Here is a 13,910-nt window from a genome sequence, read left to right as displayed (position 1 = left end):
CGATTTGTTTACATTCGGCTACGTGAATTTATTTTACTTACAGCTTAGATACCTACCCGTAATTTACGTCCAAATAATTTACCACATTAATTCATTGTATATTATTATACTCTTTGGTTAGAGCATACAGTGGTAACAGATAGCGAGAGTTACTTTCGCATTTCTAATACTAGTTCACTGCTTCGTCTTCGTGGAATGATGATGATGATTATTGATAAAAATTGTTTTGTGTCCTTTCCCGGACCTCAAAACTATGTGTATACCAAATTTCATTCAAATTGGTTCAGCGGTCTTTAGCATGAAGAGGTAACAAATAGAGAGTTGCTTTCTCATTTATAATATTATAATATTAGTAGTGATTAGTAATGATATACCTACCGAATCTTTTTTTACTTTGTAGATTCTTGTGCCACTTTGATTGATAACCAAGTTGATTTTGTAAATATGTGTGTTTACCAAACAATTTTGTATAAATTCACTATATATAATTTAAGTATAATTTGATTTATTTATCTTAACTGTCAATTTTGAAATTCAGGAGGTCTCGATGTCATCATGACTGAAAAAAGCTTTACCTAATATAATGACGTTTTAAAATTTAAAAATACAGTCCTATAGAGGTTTTAATATTAGTGGGATCAGAAATGAGCAGGACGCAGCTATTTAAATTATCAATGACGGCAACCGCGTTTAATTTCGCCGCTAGGAGCGCTAGTGGAGGTCTCTCGAAATGTCCATCTATGATTAATAAACGATACATACTCTTATAGCTCAATAAAATTTTAATGATTTAAAAAAAGGGTCAACTAAAATATATACCTATACATGGAAAATTAAACAGGTTGAAAAAATAGCAAATTTAGACGTTAAAATACCTTTGTGAGGATGTACTAGTTGTGTAAGACAAAGATAGTATGATTCTCTCTGTCTATGTTTGAAATGAGACAGTCCTATGACAAACTATATATGCTCCTTGAATCCATCAAATCAATGTCAACTATCAGTCAACTTATATGTTGGTCAGAAAATAAGTTGAAATAATAAATTTACGAGTATTTACTTATAAAATTAATATTTACGTCTTAGTTTTAAAATAATGTTTTACCTTAGAACGACGAATTATTTTAATCCATGTCAAAAATGGGACTACATCAACTTGTAAATTATTTGTTCATTGTTCATGTATCACAAGCAGTTGTTGATTGCTTTGCATTCGATTTTAGGGACAGAAATTCTAGAAGATCACAATTTCCAAGATCACGAGATTATCAGCATTCATTTTCTAATACTTACAGCAACACATCACAACAACCCTTTTATTGGAAACGAAAAAATGAAACCAGTCAAAATAATCACAAAGAAAGCAACTATCTCTGGCGAAACGCAAAAACTGTTACAAACATAAAAACCTCCACTGCCCACACTAAAAGAAGATATTACATTGCTTTGGTATCCCGTCACAAGTATCTATCATCTACTCCGAGTAATATAGAATTCGATTATTTAGACGAGGATCAATACCCAAACAAGAATACCAGTTTGAAAAGGTTACACAGAGTTGACTCTAACAACAGAGGAGTGGATGAATTCACGACGAGGCTACCTTCCACTTTGCGCTCTTCTTCTATTTCATTAGGCATTAATGATCCATACAATGTACAGGAATTGTTACCCATATCCAAACCTCCGAATATTCTTCAAGAGTCTTCTTTATTTTCTCACCGCCAAGCTTTCAACAAGTTTAAAATTAAAAAAGTGGATAAAGTGAAAAATAACATCGGAGTAAGTGATTTTGTTAACAATGAAGCCTATTTGAGTGGAAAGCTTCTTACGGTAAAAGTATCTCTGAAAGATTCTCAAGTGCCAACGACCACTGTACGATCACCGGTACGATCTACAACGTCTGCGTCAACCACTGTCTTCACAACTCCTAATGACAGAGTGAAATTCTTTGAAATATATGATACAAACACCTTACGACCGAAAAGAATAAAATTAAATAATAGCAGTAAATATCAGAGTCTGAGAATACCAGAGATCATATCAACTACAGAGAATTTTACAAATAAGATACGCAAAGAAGAGAGTAACATTCCTAGTCAATTTTGGCGTCTTGATAACCCGAAAAACGCAAGATTTGAGAGAAAATATAAGAACTTTAGAAAAAGGTCTTTTACAGCGGATGGTAATTTAGATATTTTATACCAAATTCCTGATAATAATGTTTCGGAATTACATGCCACTTCAAAAACATACAGTCAAGAAAAAACTATCGTCTTCTCTAAATCAAAACCGTTACGGGTAACAAGAACTTCCGTGGCTAAATGGTCCAGCTATCCTTTTGCATCTGTTTATATCTATGAACCGACGCAGGTAAATCATTTACATTGAATTAATTTAAATATACTATTATAATAATAGTTATTTGTATTGTACAAGGGGGAAATGTTGTTGTTTAACCGCTCGTGCCCCAAATGAAGGGTATTTGATACCCGAGCAAGCGAAAGATTCCAAAATTTGCTCGCTACTCGCTACGCTCCTTGTTCGAAAGGTGGAATATTGAGCGTTGCGTGGATTTCAAGGCACGAGGGTTAAACAAATTTTGCCACCGAGTGAAACACAACTTTTTTACCACACCAACACAAGAAAAATACTAACTGTAAAATATCAAACAAAATCAAAGCAAATAAATTCAAAATGAACTTATTTATTTTGTTTAACAAGGGGAAAGTTGTTGTTTAACCTCTGTTTAATATTGATACCCAAGCAAGCGAAAGATTTCAAAATTAAACCACAAGTGTAGCGAGTGGTGCGAAAAATGGAATCTTGAGCATCATGAGGGTTTGGGGCGTTGGGAAATTTTGCCACCGAGTGAAATACAAAAATTTTCACCACACCAATAGGTACAAGAAAAATACTTACAGTAAAATATCAAACAGAATCAAATCAAATTGATTCAAAATGAATGTTATCAAATATTTATCATTAAAAACCGTCATTTATAAGTCAATTTTACCAGCAAACATAAGAAAATAACTCAAAATATGCATTTGATTACTTTGCCTCACATGTGAATAAAATGCAACTTTCTTATCAATTTTATTTCAAAATCATCATTTAAAAGTCTACCAATCAACATAAGGAAACGACTCAAAATATGCATTTGATTACTTTGCCTCACATGTGAATAAAATGCAACTTTCTTATCAGTTTTTGAACAATCAAGAGTGCCACCAGCTGGTGTAGTGAAAAACTTATTTACCTATTATTTTCCTTTTAGACACATTGCGATGCGTCAGGTATAAGTCCGCACTGGCTGCTAGCTGCCGGATCTTGCCTATCGCGACAAAACTTGGTATACTCGATGGACGAAAGGTCGGCGTATGTGACATACTGCGGAGAGCATTGGCGATCGCCTGAGCGTATCGCCTATGTCAAAAGAATTGTCGTGCATCCGAAATTCAACCCAAAGGATAAAGTTAGAAGACTTCTTTTTAACATCGGTAAGGCAAGATTCAAAACAATTGCTTATTCCACCCAAGTTCAGTGGAATACTATATTATAATAGTTTTGTAGGTATTTACGTTACTTTTTCTCGTAAAAGTATCATGATATTATTGGTATATTTACAATAGAAGCAAAGATCACTGATATACAGCGTATGGTGGTGAGTCTGTGCGGTGTGGTAGGACGTTTAAATTTGAATTTAGCGATTTCCAAATCATGTCAGCCATGAAAGGCAGTAATTCTTGAAATTCCAATGAAAATTAACGTTCTAAATGTAGTCAATAGCATCATAACAAGTAACTTTCTATTTTATTTATTGAATAAACTTGTTTTGATTTAAATTAGGAAAACTTCAAAGCCTTGTAATTTACTTTTGACTTACCCTCTGAAACGAAAACTGCGTTTTAATTCATCCCTACCAAGCATCCCTAGCCCTATCAAGCAAACAGCCGTAACAGTCAATACCGTAACGTAACAGTCATAGGAAAACATTAATTTATTTAACGGAATCTCGCACAAAAACTCTCAAACTTAAACTTACTTTTTCAATGGCTATCAATTACGGCTTTTATTCGTGATAGGCTTAAGGGGGCAGAAATATGTGTATTACCAAAGAGAATTAAGTAGACATAGAGTGCTCACTCCATACATCCGTTTTGTTAGCAAAAAGACTATTATTTTCGTAGTCGACATCTAGCGTCAAGTAGCGGAATTATCAGTACTGCTACTCGACAATAGATGTAAATAGCGACGAGCGAAAAGTCTAATGCACAACGATTTTCAGACTACGATAATGATAGTCTTTTTAGTAACAGAACTGATGTATGGAGTGAGCACTTTATGTCTACAACTCTCTTTGATATTAGCGTTACTACGTTATGAATCTTCAATTAGGTTAGGTAGGAGCTTACTGTCGGACCAAGCTTACTCTGTATGGCATTTACAATTACACAGTGTGGCAATGTCATTATTAATGTTAGATGTCTATCAAAACGACGTCCACAATGACACTCCCTCAATTTGTTATGTTCAAGTCGGTGCAAATTTAGAACACTCAAGTTTCACAGCCGATGACTATGTCATTCATTTTTTGTTGATCAATGTATTTACATTTACTTCTAGTTTTTGGACGATATTTACGTAAGTGTTATTTACTGAGCCTATGAAGTGCATATACCTACTTACAATCCGTTCCGTGATACTTGCAGGGTTGATTCAAGTGTCGAAATCAATGTCCACGTCTTGCCCTCATTGGGCACCAATTGCAATGATGTCACACCAGTTCTCGACGAGCTCGGCGGGTACTATGGCCTCTGCAGTAGGCTGGGGTTTAGACAGGTGATTATTTAGATAGTTTAGTTCAGTCAGGATGAATAATGATTAAACGATGACGGCCTGTCAAGTAAAATATTATCATTAGCGCATATTTATAGCGCATAATAAGAAAAAGCGGTCAAGTGCGAGTTCATTTAACTCGCGCACCGAGGGTTCCGTACAAACTTTCAATTATCTCATGTACCTAACTATAGGGTGGGCCAATGATAAATGCAAAAGACGTCAATACGAAAAGAGAATTTATCACTGGCCCACCCTATATAAACACAAAAGACTTTTGACCAGAAGTATACTAAGTAGAATGATGTACAGCGCCATCTATCGGTAAATCGGCAAACTAATTTGCGAGACCGGTAGTATGTATTTTTTTATTTTTTTCCTTCATATTTTTTTTTCACTATGAAAAAAAAAATTGTTTTGAAAATTAAATGTACAGTTTAAGCTCTTTCAAACGATACTCCTAGTAACTAGACTTGACCTAGTAACTAGACTTTGAAATTTTGCCTCTTCATATGGCATTTAAAAAACTAATAACACTCAATATGTCTGGGTTAGGGTTGTTCATAACTATTCCAAATTTCAAATCGATAGCTCAAGTAATTCTCAAGATATTAAGCAATGTGACAAACAGACGGACGGACAGAGTCGCACCATAAGGGTTCCTTTTGTACCTTTTTAATACGGAACCCTAAAAAGGACCACCTTATGATTTTTTTCCTTAAATAGATTTTTTAGGACTATAATGATGATGGCAATGAGGCTTTAATTGAAGATTATATAATCTGGTCCGTTAACGGGCTCAGGCTCCATTTATTTAATCAGAGAATTGATTGTAATAGAGAGGTAAAGTCTAAAAAAAAAATCGTGCCCCTTAGTTTGACAGCTGTACTGCGCCATTTATGTTTTGCGGTCACTGAATTGTCAAACGTCAACTTTTGACAATCAGAGTTACCGCAAAATGTATGGAGAGCTGCTCAGCGCCATCTCGTTTAACTGTCAAATTCGAAGCACGAAATTGTCTTACCCCCTTATTCATAAACGTCTACTAAAGTTGACAAGCCGCTAATAATCGTTTGTCCCTTTTCGACGTATTGGTATGATGGAAAAGGAGGGAGATTTAACGCATCTTACTCAATCAATGTAACATCTTTGATTTAATAAAGCCTGCATAGTTTTCTGCTTATTCGCCGTAACTTTGGAATATTATTGACTTGATTTATTATTTGTCTCTGTATTCATATAACAAATTTACAGTTTCCTAAATTCAAGACAATACAAATAAAGTTTATTTGTATTGTCTTCAATTTAGGAAACTATTTTATTCTATTGATTCAGATACGGATCGAAATATACGACGGAAAAGCTACCACACTGGCCGCTTACTGTATATGAAGCTCTGGTATTTCACAACACATGCCCAGGGAGTTCCACGTTTAGGTAAATATACAGGAATAATAATTCAATCAAATACTCAAATCAACGACACGTTTCGGAGCTGTAAACGTTCGTTTAGTTATTAATTTAACAATCGCGACCACGTTAAATTACCTAAATTATTGAAAACTAAACAATAACAGCTGACAGGAACCCTGAAATAACCGTTACTAAGTATTCTGCGTCAAATTTCGAGATGAAATAATTTGTAAGTATTTCCGCAAACCTTCTGCTAGATAAAAAATAGTTTTGTATAGCAATGCATATGTAACGCAGCGTAGTACGTAGGCGCGAGGTGAATCAATCCTTTGATACCTATAGAAGTGTCCTTCGTGGGCGATCTCGTTGCGAACGCGAACGCCGTGGGCCCGCCGCGCCACGCCGCGCCACTTCGTTTCTCGTTCGCGAGTTGTTCGCTTACGTAAGACGCAGCGTAACATAAGCGCGTTCTTGTTATACAGCATAGAGAAACACCAAGCTGACAGTGGCGCCAGTAATGTCTACTGTCTCCTGCTGCCAGAGTACACTGGAGAAGAGAACGACTCCGTGCACGGCGGACTGTTGCTGGTCGACGGGAAGCTCATTGCTCTTTATTTACAGGTATTTTTTTTTTCGTGAAAAGTATTTAAGTGTATTGTAAACTACTATTTCTTCATGTACAAGTACTTAATTATCTTCGTTCTAACCAACTGGATAATAACTTTACAGTAACACACACACTGCCAGCGCGAGCTACACGCTACGAGAGTAGCCGATAACATTGTTCACCCGTTTTTAGCGAAAAGCGCCTACGAACACAGAACCTGCCTAGCGGGTCGCTGGCAGTGAATGTGTTGTATCGAAAAATTTACTGTGACATATACAAATATACGATTTCTTCGGTTATTAGGAGCGTCTAAAACACAAGGTAAAAAGTAAAGTCCTGACTCTCATCGTTTAATATTTCACTGAAGTTATGCACCTGGTCTGCGAAAATATAATTCCAGGTTAGGTAAATATAATTATGTTTGTCAAAATCGTTGTCTAAAATTATCGACCGTGAAACACAAACTAGGTATAAGTAACTAAAGAGTATAAAAATCATTAAATATGCCGATCGCATAAGAATGCCGGTCGCGGATTCAAACCCCGGCTCGTACCAATGAGTTTTTCGGAACTTATGTTCGAAATATCATTTGATATTTTAAGTACTACTGTGGCTTTTCGGTGAAGGAAAACATCGTGAGGAAACCGGACTAATCCCAATAAGGCCTAGTTTACCCTCTGGGTTGGAAGGTCAGATGGCAGTCTCTTTCGTAAAACCTAGTGCCTTCGTCGATTCTTGGGATTAGTTGCCAAGCGGACCCCAGGCTCCCATGAGCCGTGGCAAAAAGCCGGGACAACGCGAGGAAGATCATGATCTTATATCACTTGCTTGTACATTTACAAATAAATTCTGGAAAAAGTAAAAGAAAGTTTAAGATTTCAAAAAAAAAGTTTAACCACGTCTTAACTTTAAGTGTTATTGCTGGCTAAACTTAAATTCGTATAATATCATAACAAAGTTGAATTAGGTAAGACTGGAAATAATACTCTATTTAAACTTCTAAACCTAAATGTACGCACAAGAAAGGTAGACTTAGAAAACAACATCCTTAATTTAATAAAAAGTCTCGAAAGTTTATAATTGAGGATTTAAATACATTCTTAGATTATAACAGGCACCATTATTACAAATCAGTGGCCATGGAAGGAATACTCTATTGTTCAGGGGTTAATACTGCAATATTTTATTTTACAGTTATAAATATATATGTATGTACAATGACGTATGATAAAATAAATATTATTTCTTTTCTATTCTATTCTAAAAAAGAAAATTCTATTCAGTCATCGGCGTCATCGCCTCCCATTTGATATTTTGTCAGATGATAGTTTAGATGCTATTGTTAATAAAACAAATCGTCAGCCGGTTGTATCGCGGTGGAAAGACCGTATTACGCGTTTCGGTGGCTGCCATTCCTCAACCCACCAACGGAGCGGCAGCTGACTTTCACGAGGGTTCATCATACATAGCCGTTAACCGCTATACGAGTTTTCGCCTGGGAGGCGATGACTGACGAAATTTGCGCTTGGCTCGCGGTCTATTCATGCAGCAAGCATTTAACATATCATTAACTATATCATAATATTATAAACTCTAAAAATAAATTTTCAGCCATATTACTGTTGTTCAGATTGGGCCGTACGTTGCACTAGGTCTACTATTTTATCTCAGGTGTTTGGTTAAGAAGTTGAGCGGTGATTTACTAAGTAGTAGAAAGTAACAGAATTCTGGGACTAAAACTCGTTTAGATATACATATATTATGTTTTTACTGTCTTAACATGATACAAATCAGCTTCATGCAGCCAAGCCTTCAACCAGGCCCCTATGACACAGTGACAGATGCGACAATTGTCGACATCACTGTTGCTGACGTCACAGGCCTCCATGGGCTACGGTTACCGCTTACCATCGGGCGGGCCGTATTCCTGTTTGCCACCATCATTGTATTATTTAAAAAAACTTTATTATAATCGGCAAAAAACAGGTAAGTTTATGATGATGATGATGACAATTGTCACAGATTTAAAAGAATTTTCAGTAATTCTTGACAGGAAATGAGTTATATGTCCGAATTTCGTGACAATTATCGTGTTTCTTGGGACAATTGTCATTAGCTTCGCAAAATAAGTACCTATTAATTGGCGATGTAATGGTCTTTTTAAATTAAAATGTTGGTGGCAACCAAGCACACCGCCCGTCCGACGGTAAGCGGTTACCGTAGCCTATGGAAGCCTGTGACGTCAGCAATATTGATTTCGACAATTGTCGCACCTGTCACCGTGGTGAAATAGGGGCCAGGCCGTAGCTGACTAAATATAATAACTACATACCTACCTACAGTCTTGGTTAAACGGTAGACCTGTAGAATAGTTTCCCGTTAATCGATAATCCTGGCCTTCCCGCGCCCGCCCAGTCAACGGGTCGGCTTGCAATTATCTCAGTCAGCAATTATCTTTAAATTAAATCCGTTCCATGCTCCGTCAGCACTCTAACTATCATTCGCTTAAATTGGCTGACGCTGACTTTTGTCTGCAAAGGGTTAATTGGCAAAACGCATAGAAATTGTTGTTTATTACGAGGATTGAAAGACTCGTGTACTTAGGCTTACAATTATTTAAGTTGTAATAGTCTGGCATAATTGGAACAAACTCGCAGAAGATATGACACAAAATATTTATCAGTACGGTTTTTACTCACTATTATTTTTAGTCGCCCCCCGCCCCCGCCCCATCAGCGCGTGCGCAACGAGCGACGAGGCGGGCGGCGCGGGCAGTGCACGACGAACAACCGCCGCGGACACTCGTGCCTGAGGATGGATTCCCAAAGAATCCGAAACATGTCGCCAAAAGCGACTAAAAATAATAGTGAGTAAAAACCGTACTGATAAATATTTTGAAATATGTCTCACGATAGTTTAAGTGCGAAGATATGACACTTTAAACTCTCACGTTTTGTACACATAATCACATAATTAATGTCTAAGACGGGTCTAACGCGATTAAATTTCATTATTTTACCTTTTTTCTGGCGTTTCAGCTAGGTTGCACTAGCTGTGGTCACGGAAGACTGACGTCCCAGCAAAATGTCAATTGAGACAACACTAAACTACCCGACATTCGTTTATATAAATATTCGGGGCAGACAAATAAATTTATCTACCCGTTTCTGTTTGTTATTGTCCACGGCACGACACGCAACACTAACAATATTCGCACACTGGTCCGAAGATAGATCCCTTGGTTTCAACGTCTGAATCACTGGTCCCCAAGTTGACGATAATTTGTACCCGTCTTCCCTGTTGAAATGTTTTTTAATTTTGATGGCTTCTCTTAAGATCCGAGGATAATAGTGACGCTCGTTGGAGAGGACTTTGGGTTTGTGTAGTTTAATTCAGTGATTAGTTTCAGTTGTCAGCAAGTGCTCAGCTATTGCGGATTTGTACCGTGGACAATAAACATTAAACAGAAATGGGTAGATAAATTTATTTGTCTTCCCCGTATATTTACATAAACTAATGTCGGGTAGTATAGTGTTGTTTACCAATATCGCAATAGGGATGTTGACAGGAATCGCGAATATATAAAATGTTATTTTTTCTAATGATAAAACTTTAGGAAGAACGTCGTTCCCGGGGCAGCCAGTCAGCGCAGTACACGGGCGTGTGGCGGCTCCTCCCGTGGATAACAGACATAGCGCACGAACCTGACTACGAAGATATCACTTTGGACGTATAGACATTTTTTTAAGTAATATAAATAATAGTTACAATTGTAGCATTTTTAAATCACGATTAATTACACTAGACAAAACTTCAAATGTAATTTTCGTCTCACAATTTTTAGATTCTTGTATCATAATATGACTATTATAATTAGAAGCGGTCGTTTAGGTATTTTAGTGTCCAGGTCAGAAATTGGCGATACTAGACCATTTTGGCGGTTGAAGTGCATGTTATGTCGTTATAAAATATATTTTCCATTTAATTAACTCACCGAGGCAGCTTTAGAAAGGCGTATTTTTTCTTTTTAAAAGGAAAAGTACCTACCTGCTTTAATTGTCGATTTTGATACACAAAACTATGCAAAAGAGGAAATTCTTCGTGTCTAACATAATGCTGCCGTACAAACAATCACGATTTAATGGTACGACTGGTACCATTTGGGGTATCTAATGATCCATGGTGACTGGTATCTATTGTCCCAGCCAATTTCCGATTTGCATAAAGGCTTCCGCTCTGCACTACCCGTGTACGTTGCTGTATCTCTTGATATATATTTATAAATAATTAATCCGGCATTTACAAGCACGTCTTCATTTAATGATGTCATTTACACGAAAAAAAGACATGGAGGTCGGTAATGGAATTTCCGAAGTTATAATAAATTATTCACGCTCGATTGTGTAATAATTGGATTCAGCGGAAAATTAAAAGTAAGCAGTCACTCAGTGGGTGAGAGTTTACGACATTTACGTACATTTTTCATTTTTGTGTTACTTGATGTATATATTATACGTTCTTTTTCTTATACTTCGTTTTGTGTTATATAATTCCTTTATTTGAGTAATGTATTGTTCTAAATTTTGTAAAAAAAAATGTATTAAAGTTCTACACGTTTCTTAGCTGCGTATTCATTTTGTAATTCTTTTACAGTCAGCATTAAATAGATAATCGCAGCACAAGTGGCCAAATGTAACGTAACATAGTATTTTTCTTGTGGTAATTACGCTAAGTACCGATCTACTTTATTTTTATAAAACACAAAAACTGTTACATTTAAACTTAGTAATAGGGAGGCTATTATTTTATTAGCAGCAAAGAGAATAGATAGTATAGAGCAGGAATAGCCCAAAGTTATGGCGCTATCGTTCGAAAAGATGACACCATAGGTACCTTTGGCCTATACTCGAGTAGATTGCGACACTTTTTGATATTTAACAAAAACACATATCAGTGAAAGGATAAGGATAAAAGTAAAATGGCATTCTAAAAGTTTTAATCATCTGTCGAAAGATGGCGGTAAATTGACTGTGACTAGAAAATTGACTTTGATAATACGCCTCTATATCGCGTATATTGAATTTATAATACATCTCTTTGTTAGCAGTAAAATTATATTTAGTATTTTATTACCGTAAACCATTCAACTTAAGTTATAAAGTTATAAACTTATAAAACACAATAGATCTTTAATGTTGATGAAAGCAACCAATAACAAAGTTATAGATATTCCGCTAAATTTAGATAAGATCCTAATCAGATTAAATCCTTATCCCAAATCAGGGCAACACAAAGGGGTGTAAAAGAAAACTACTGAATAGAAATTTAGAGAGACTTTATTTACTATAAATTAAGAAGTTAACGCATTCAGAGTGTTAACCGCATATAATAATACATCATGAGATCTTTGCCTTATGCCTTGATATGATGCTATAATGTATGAACTTATGCATTTAAGTCACCGTATATAAAGTTATGTGAACGCACTGAGCAAACTGATTGAGACACACTTACACCTGATCACAAGAAGATTGCCGTTAGTAATGCGTTAACCTCTGTAAAGGAGACGAGCCTCTAGGCTTAACATTTCATCATTCGCCAAGCATTTATTTACAAAGAGTACATAAAGGAACAATATTATAAATAACACTCAATTATGAGAACATCTTTTCACTGTATTTCTCGGTGAATAAATTAATACTTGTATGGTAAATTGAAAGCAACACAGCAGAACAAAATTGCTGGTCATGCATATAAGCTACCTGCACCTAAGAAGGCCCAACGTTATTTTTAATTTTTATTGTTTCTTATCTTTAATATGAACTTGCAGTTTTGTCATTAGCTAACAATAATATTATGAGCGCAAAATTATAACCCATTCACACTTATAGTTAAAAATATGAAATTTGAAAGTAGGCAAGCTTAATAACCGGGCCATCTTTGGCACAGGTACCTTATTGCATAAAATTACTCATTCAGCAAACCGCATTGCGGTTGTAATGTAAATTTGTAATTCAAAATGGGACTTTAAATACATAACAATGAATTAAGTAAATTTATTTTAACCTTTTAACCGCCGTAGTCTGATATTTAAGACATACAATATCCAGCTCATTTCTACGCAGTCTGATAAATAAGACAAAATTTCGTGTATCTTCATACCGGCGGCGACACGAGCACGCTTTAACTATTTAGGCGCCATCGCCATGTTTATCATCAAGACTTTCCGCTTCAGTTCGCTTCGCAAACTTTGTACTTACTATAGGACTTATCCTATAGTACTGAAGCTACATAAACTAATAACAGACCTAGATATACCTTAGTATATCTTAGTTAATGCAGTTTCAAATACCATAGTTAAAAAAATACAAAGAATTTAAGTTTAGAGTTTTGAATGATTCACGGTTAGTTTCACTAGACTTATATTGACCGGGACAGACCAACGAGTGTGAGTGAGTGTGTGTGTGCATGATGCATGTAACTGCGTCGAAATATCGGGAGCTCACAAATAATACAAAAGGTAATCACGGTCTATATCCCGGTCAATATAAGTCTAGTGATTTTAAGTTTTTCATACAAAACTTGTTTTTGCTCTATTTCGTTTGTTTTATACACTAGAGCTATTACCTAATGTCATTGTATGTGCAAATTTTCATAACAATCCAACACGTAGTTTGAAAATGAGAACGAGCCTCCTTTTGTATGGAAAGGTGAAATTCGGCCGAGCTTGCCGGGACTCTTAAATTAAAGCTTGTTGAAGTTTAAAAAAAAATGCATGGATCTTGTTTTAGAGAGCTACCGAGTCACGTAGCAAAATTTAACCCGTATGTACAGTAGGTTGTAAACATAAACCTCTTTGTGATTTTGTATAATTTTCCATGCACGTCTTTTCATTTCGTAACAAAATAGATTTCCTTTGAGTCATTTTATTCGGTTGCAACGTTCCGTGGAGACTCGGTCGTTCCACTCACAACGTTGACATCTTTACTTGTGTTTCAAGTCCTATATTGTGTATTACTACTATACTTTATATTCCTCGTAAAATAAC

At 35.9% G+C, this 13,910-nt stretch overlaps 1 protein-coding gene across 1 annotated transcript; it reads left to right on the top strand.

Moving 5' to 3' along the window:
• The first annotated feature begins 1,036 nt into the window (after positions 1-1,036).
• LOC134742717 (uncharacterized) lies at positions 1,037-10,612 on the top strand. The gene is made up of 6 exons (XM_063675906.1): positions 1,037-2,373; positions 3,281-3,503; positions 4,716-4,845; positions 6,178-6,279; positions 6,738-6,876; positions 10,479-10,612. Exons 1-6 carry the CDS (start codon positions 1,132-1,134, stop codon positions 10,596-10,598), a joined length of 1,956 nt encoding a protein of 651 aa, XP_063531976.1. The 5' UTR covers positions 1,037-1,131; the 3' UTR covers positions 10,599-10,612.
• The last annotated feature ends 3,298 nt before the right edge of the window (positions 10,613-13,910 follow it).

Source organism: Cydia strobilella, chromosome 7 (assembly GCF_947568885.1).
Source record: "Cydia strobilella chromosome 7, ilCydStro3.1, whole genome shotgun sequence".
In the NCBI taxonomy this organism is placed as follows: Eukaryota; Metazoa; Arthropoda; class Insecta; order Lepidoptera; family Tortricidae; genus Cydia; species Cydia strobilella.
The sequence above is the reverse complement of the archived record's forward strand: the minus strand, read 5'-3'. Positions and strand labels throughout refer to the sequence as shown.

What these genes read in the sequence shown, in the direction of transcription:
- LOC134742717 (XM_063675906.1), top strand. Translation starts at nt 1,132, where the DNA reads ATGTCAAAAATGGGACTACATCAACTTGTAAATTATTTGTTCATTGTT. An exon ending in ATATCTATGAACCGACGCAG is followed by an intron (nt 2,374 to 3,280) that starts GTAAATCATTTA and finishes TTTTCCTTTTAG; the next exon opens with ACACATTGCGATGCGTCAGG. An exon ending in AAGACTTCTTTTTAACATCG is followed by an intron (nt 3,504 to 4,715) that starts GTAAGGCAAGAT and finishes TGATACTTGCAG; the next exon opens with GGTTGATTCAAGTGTCGAAA.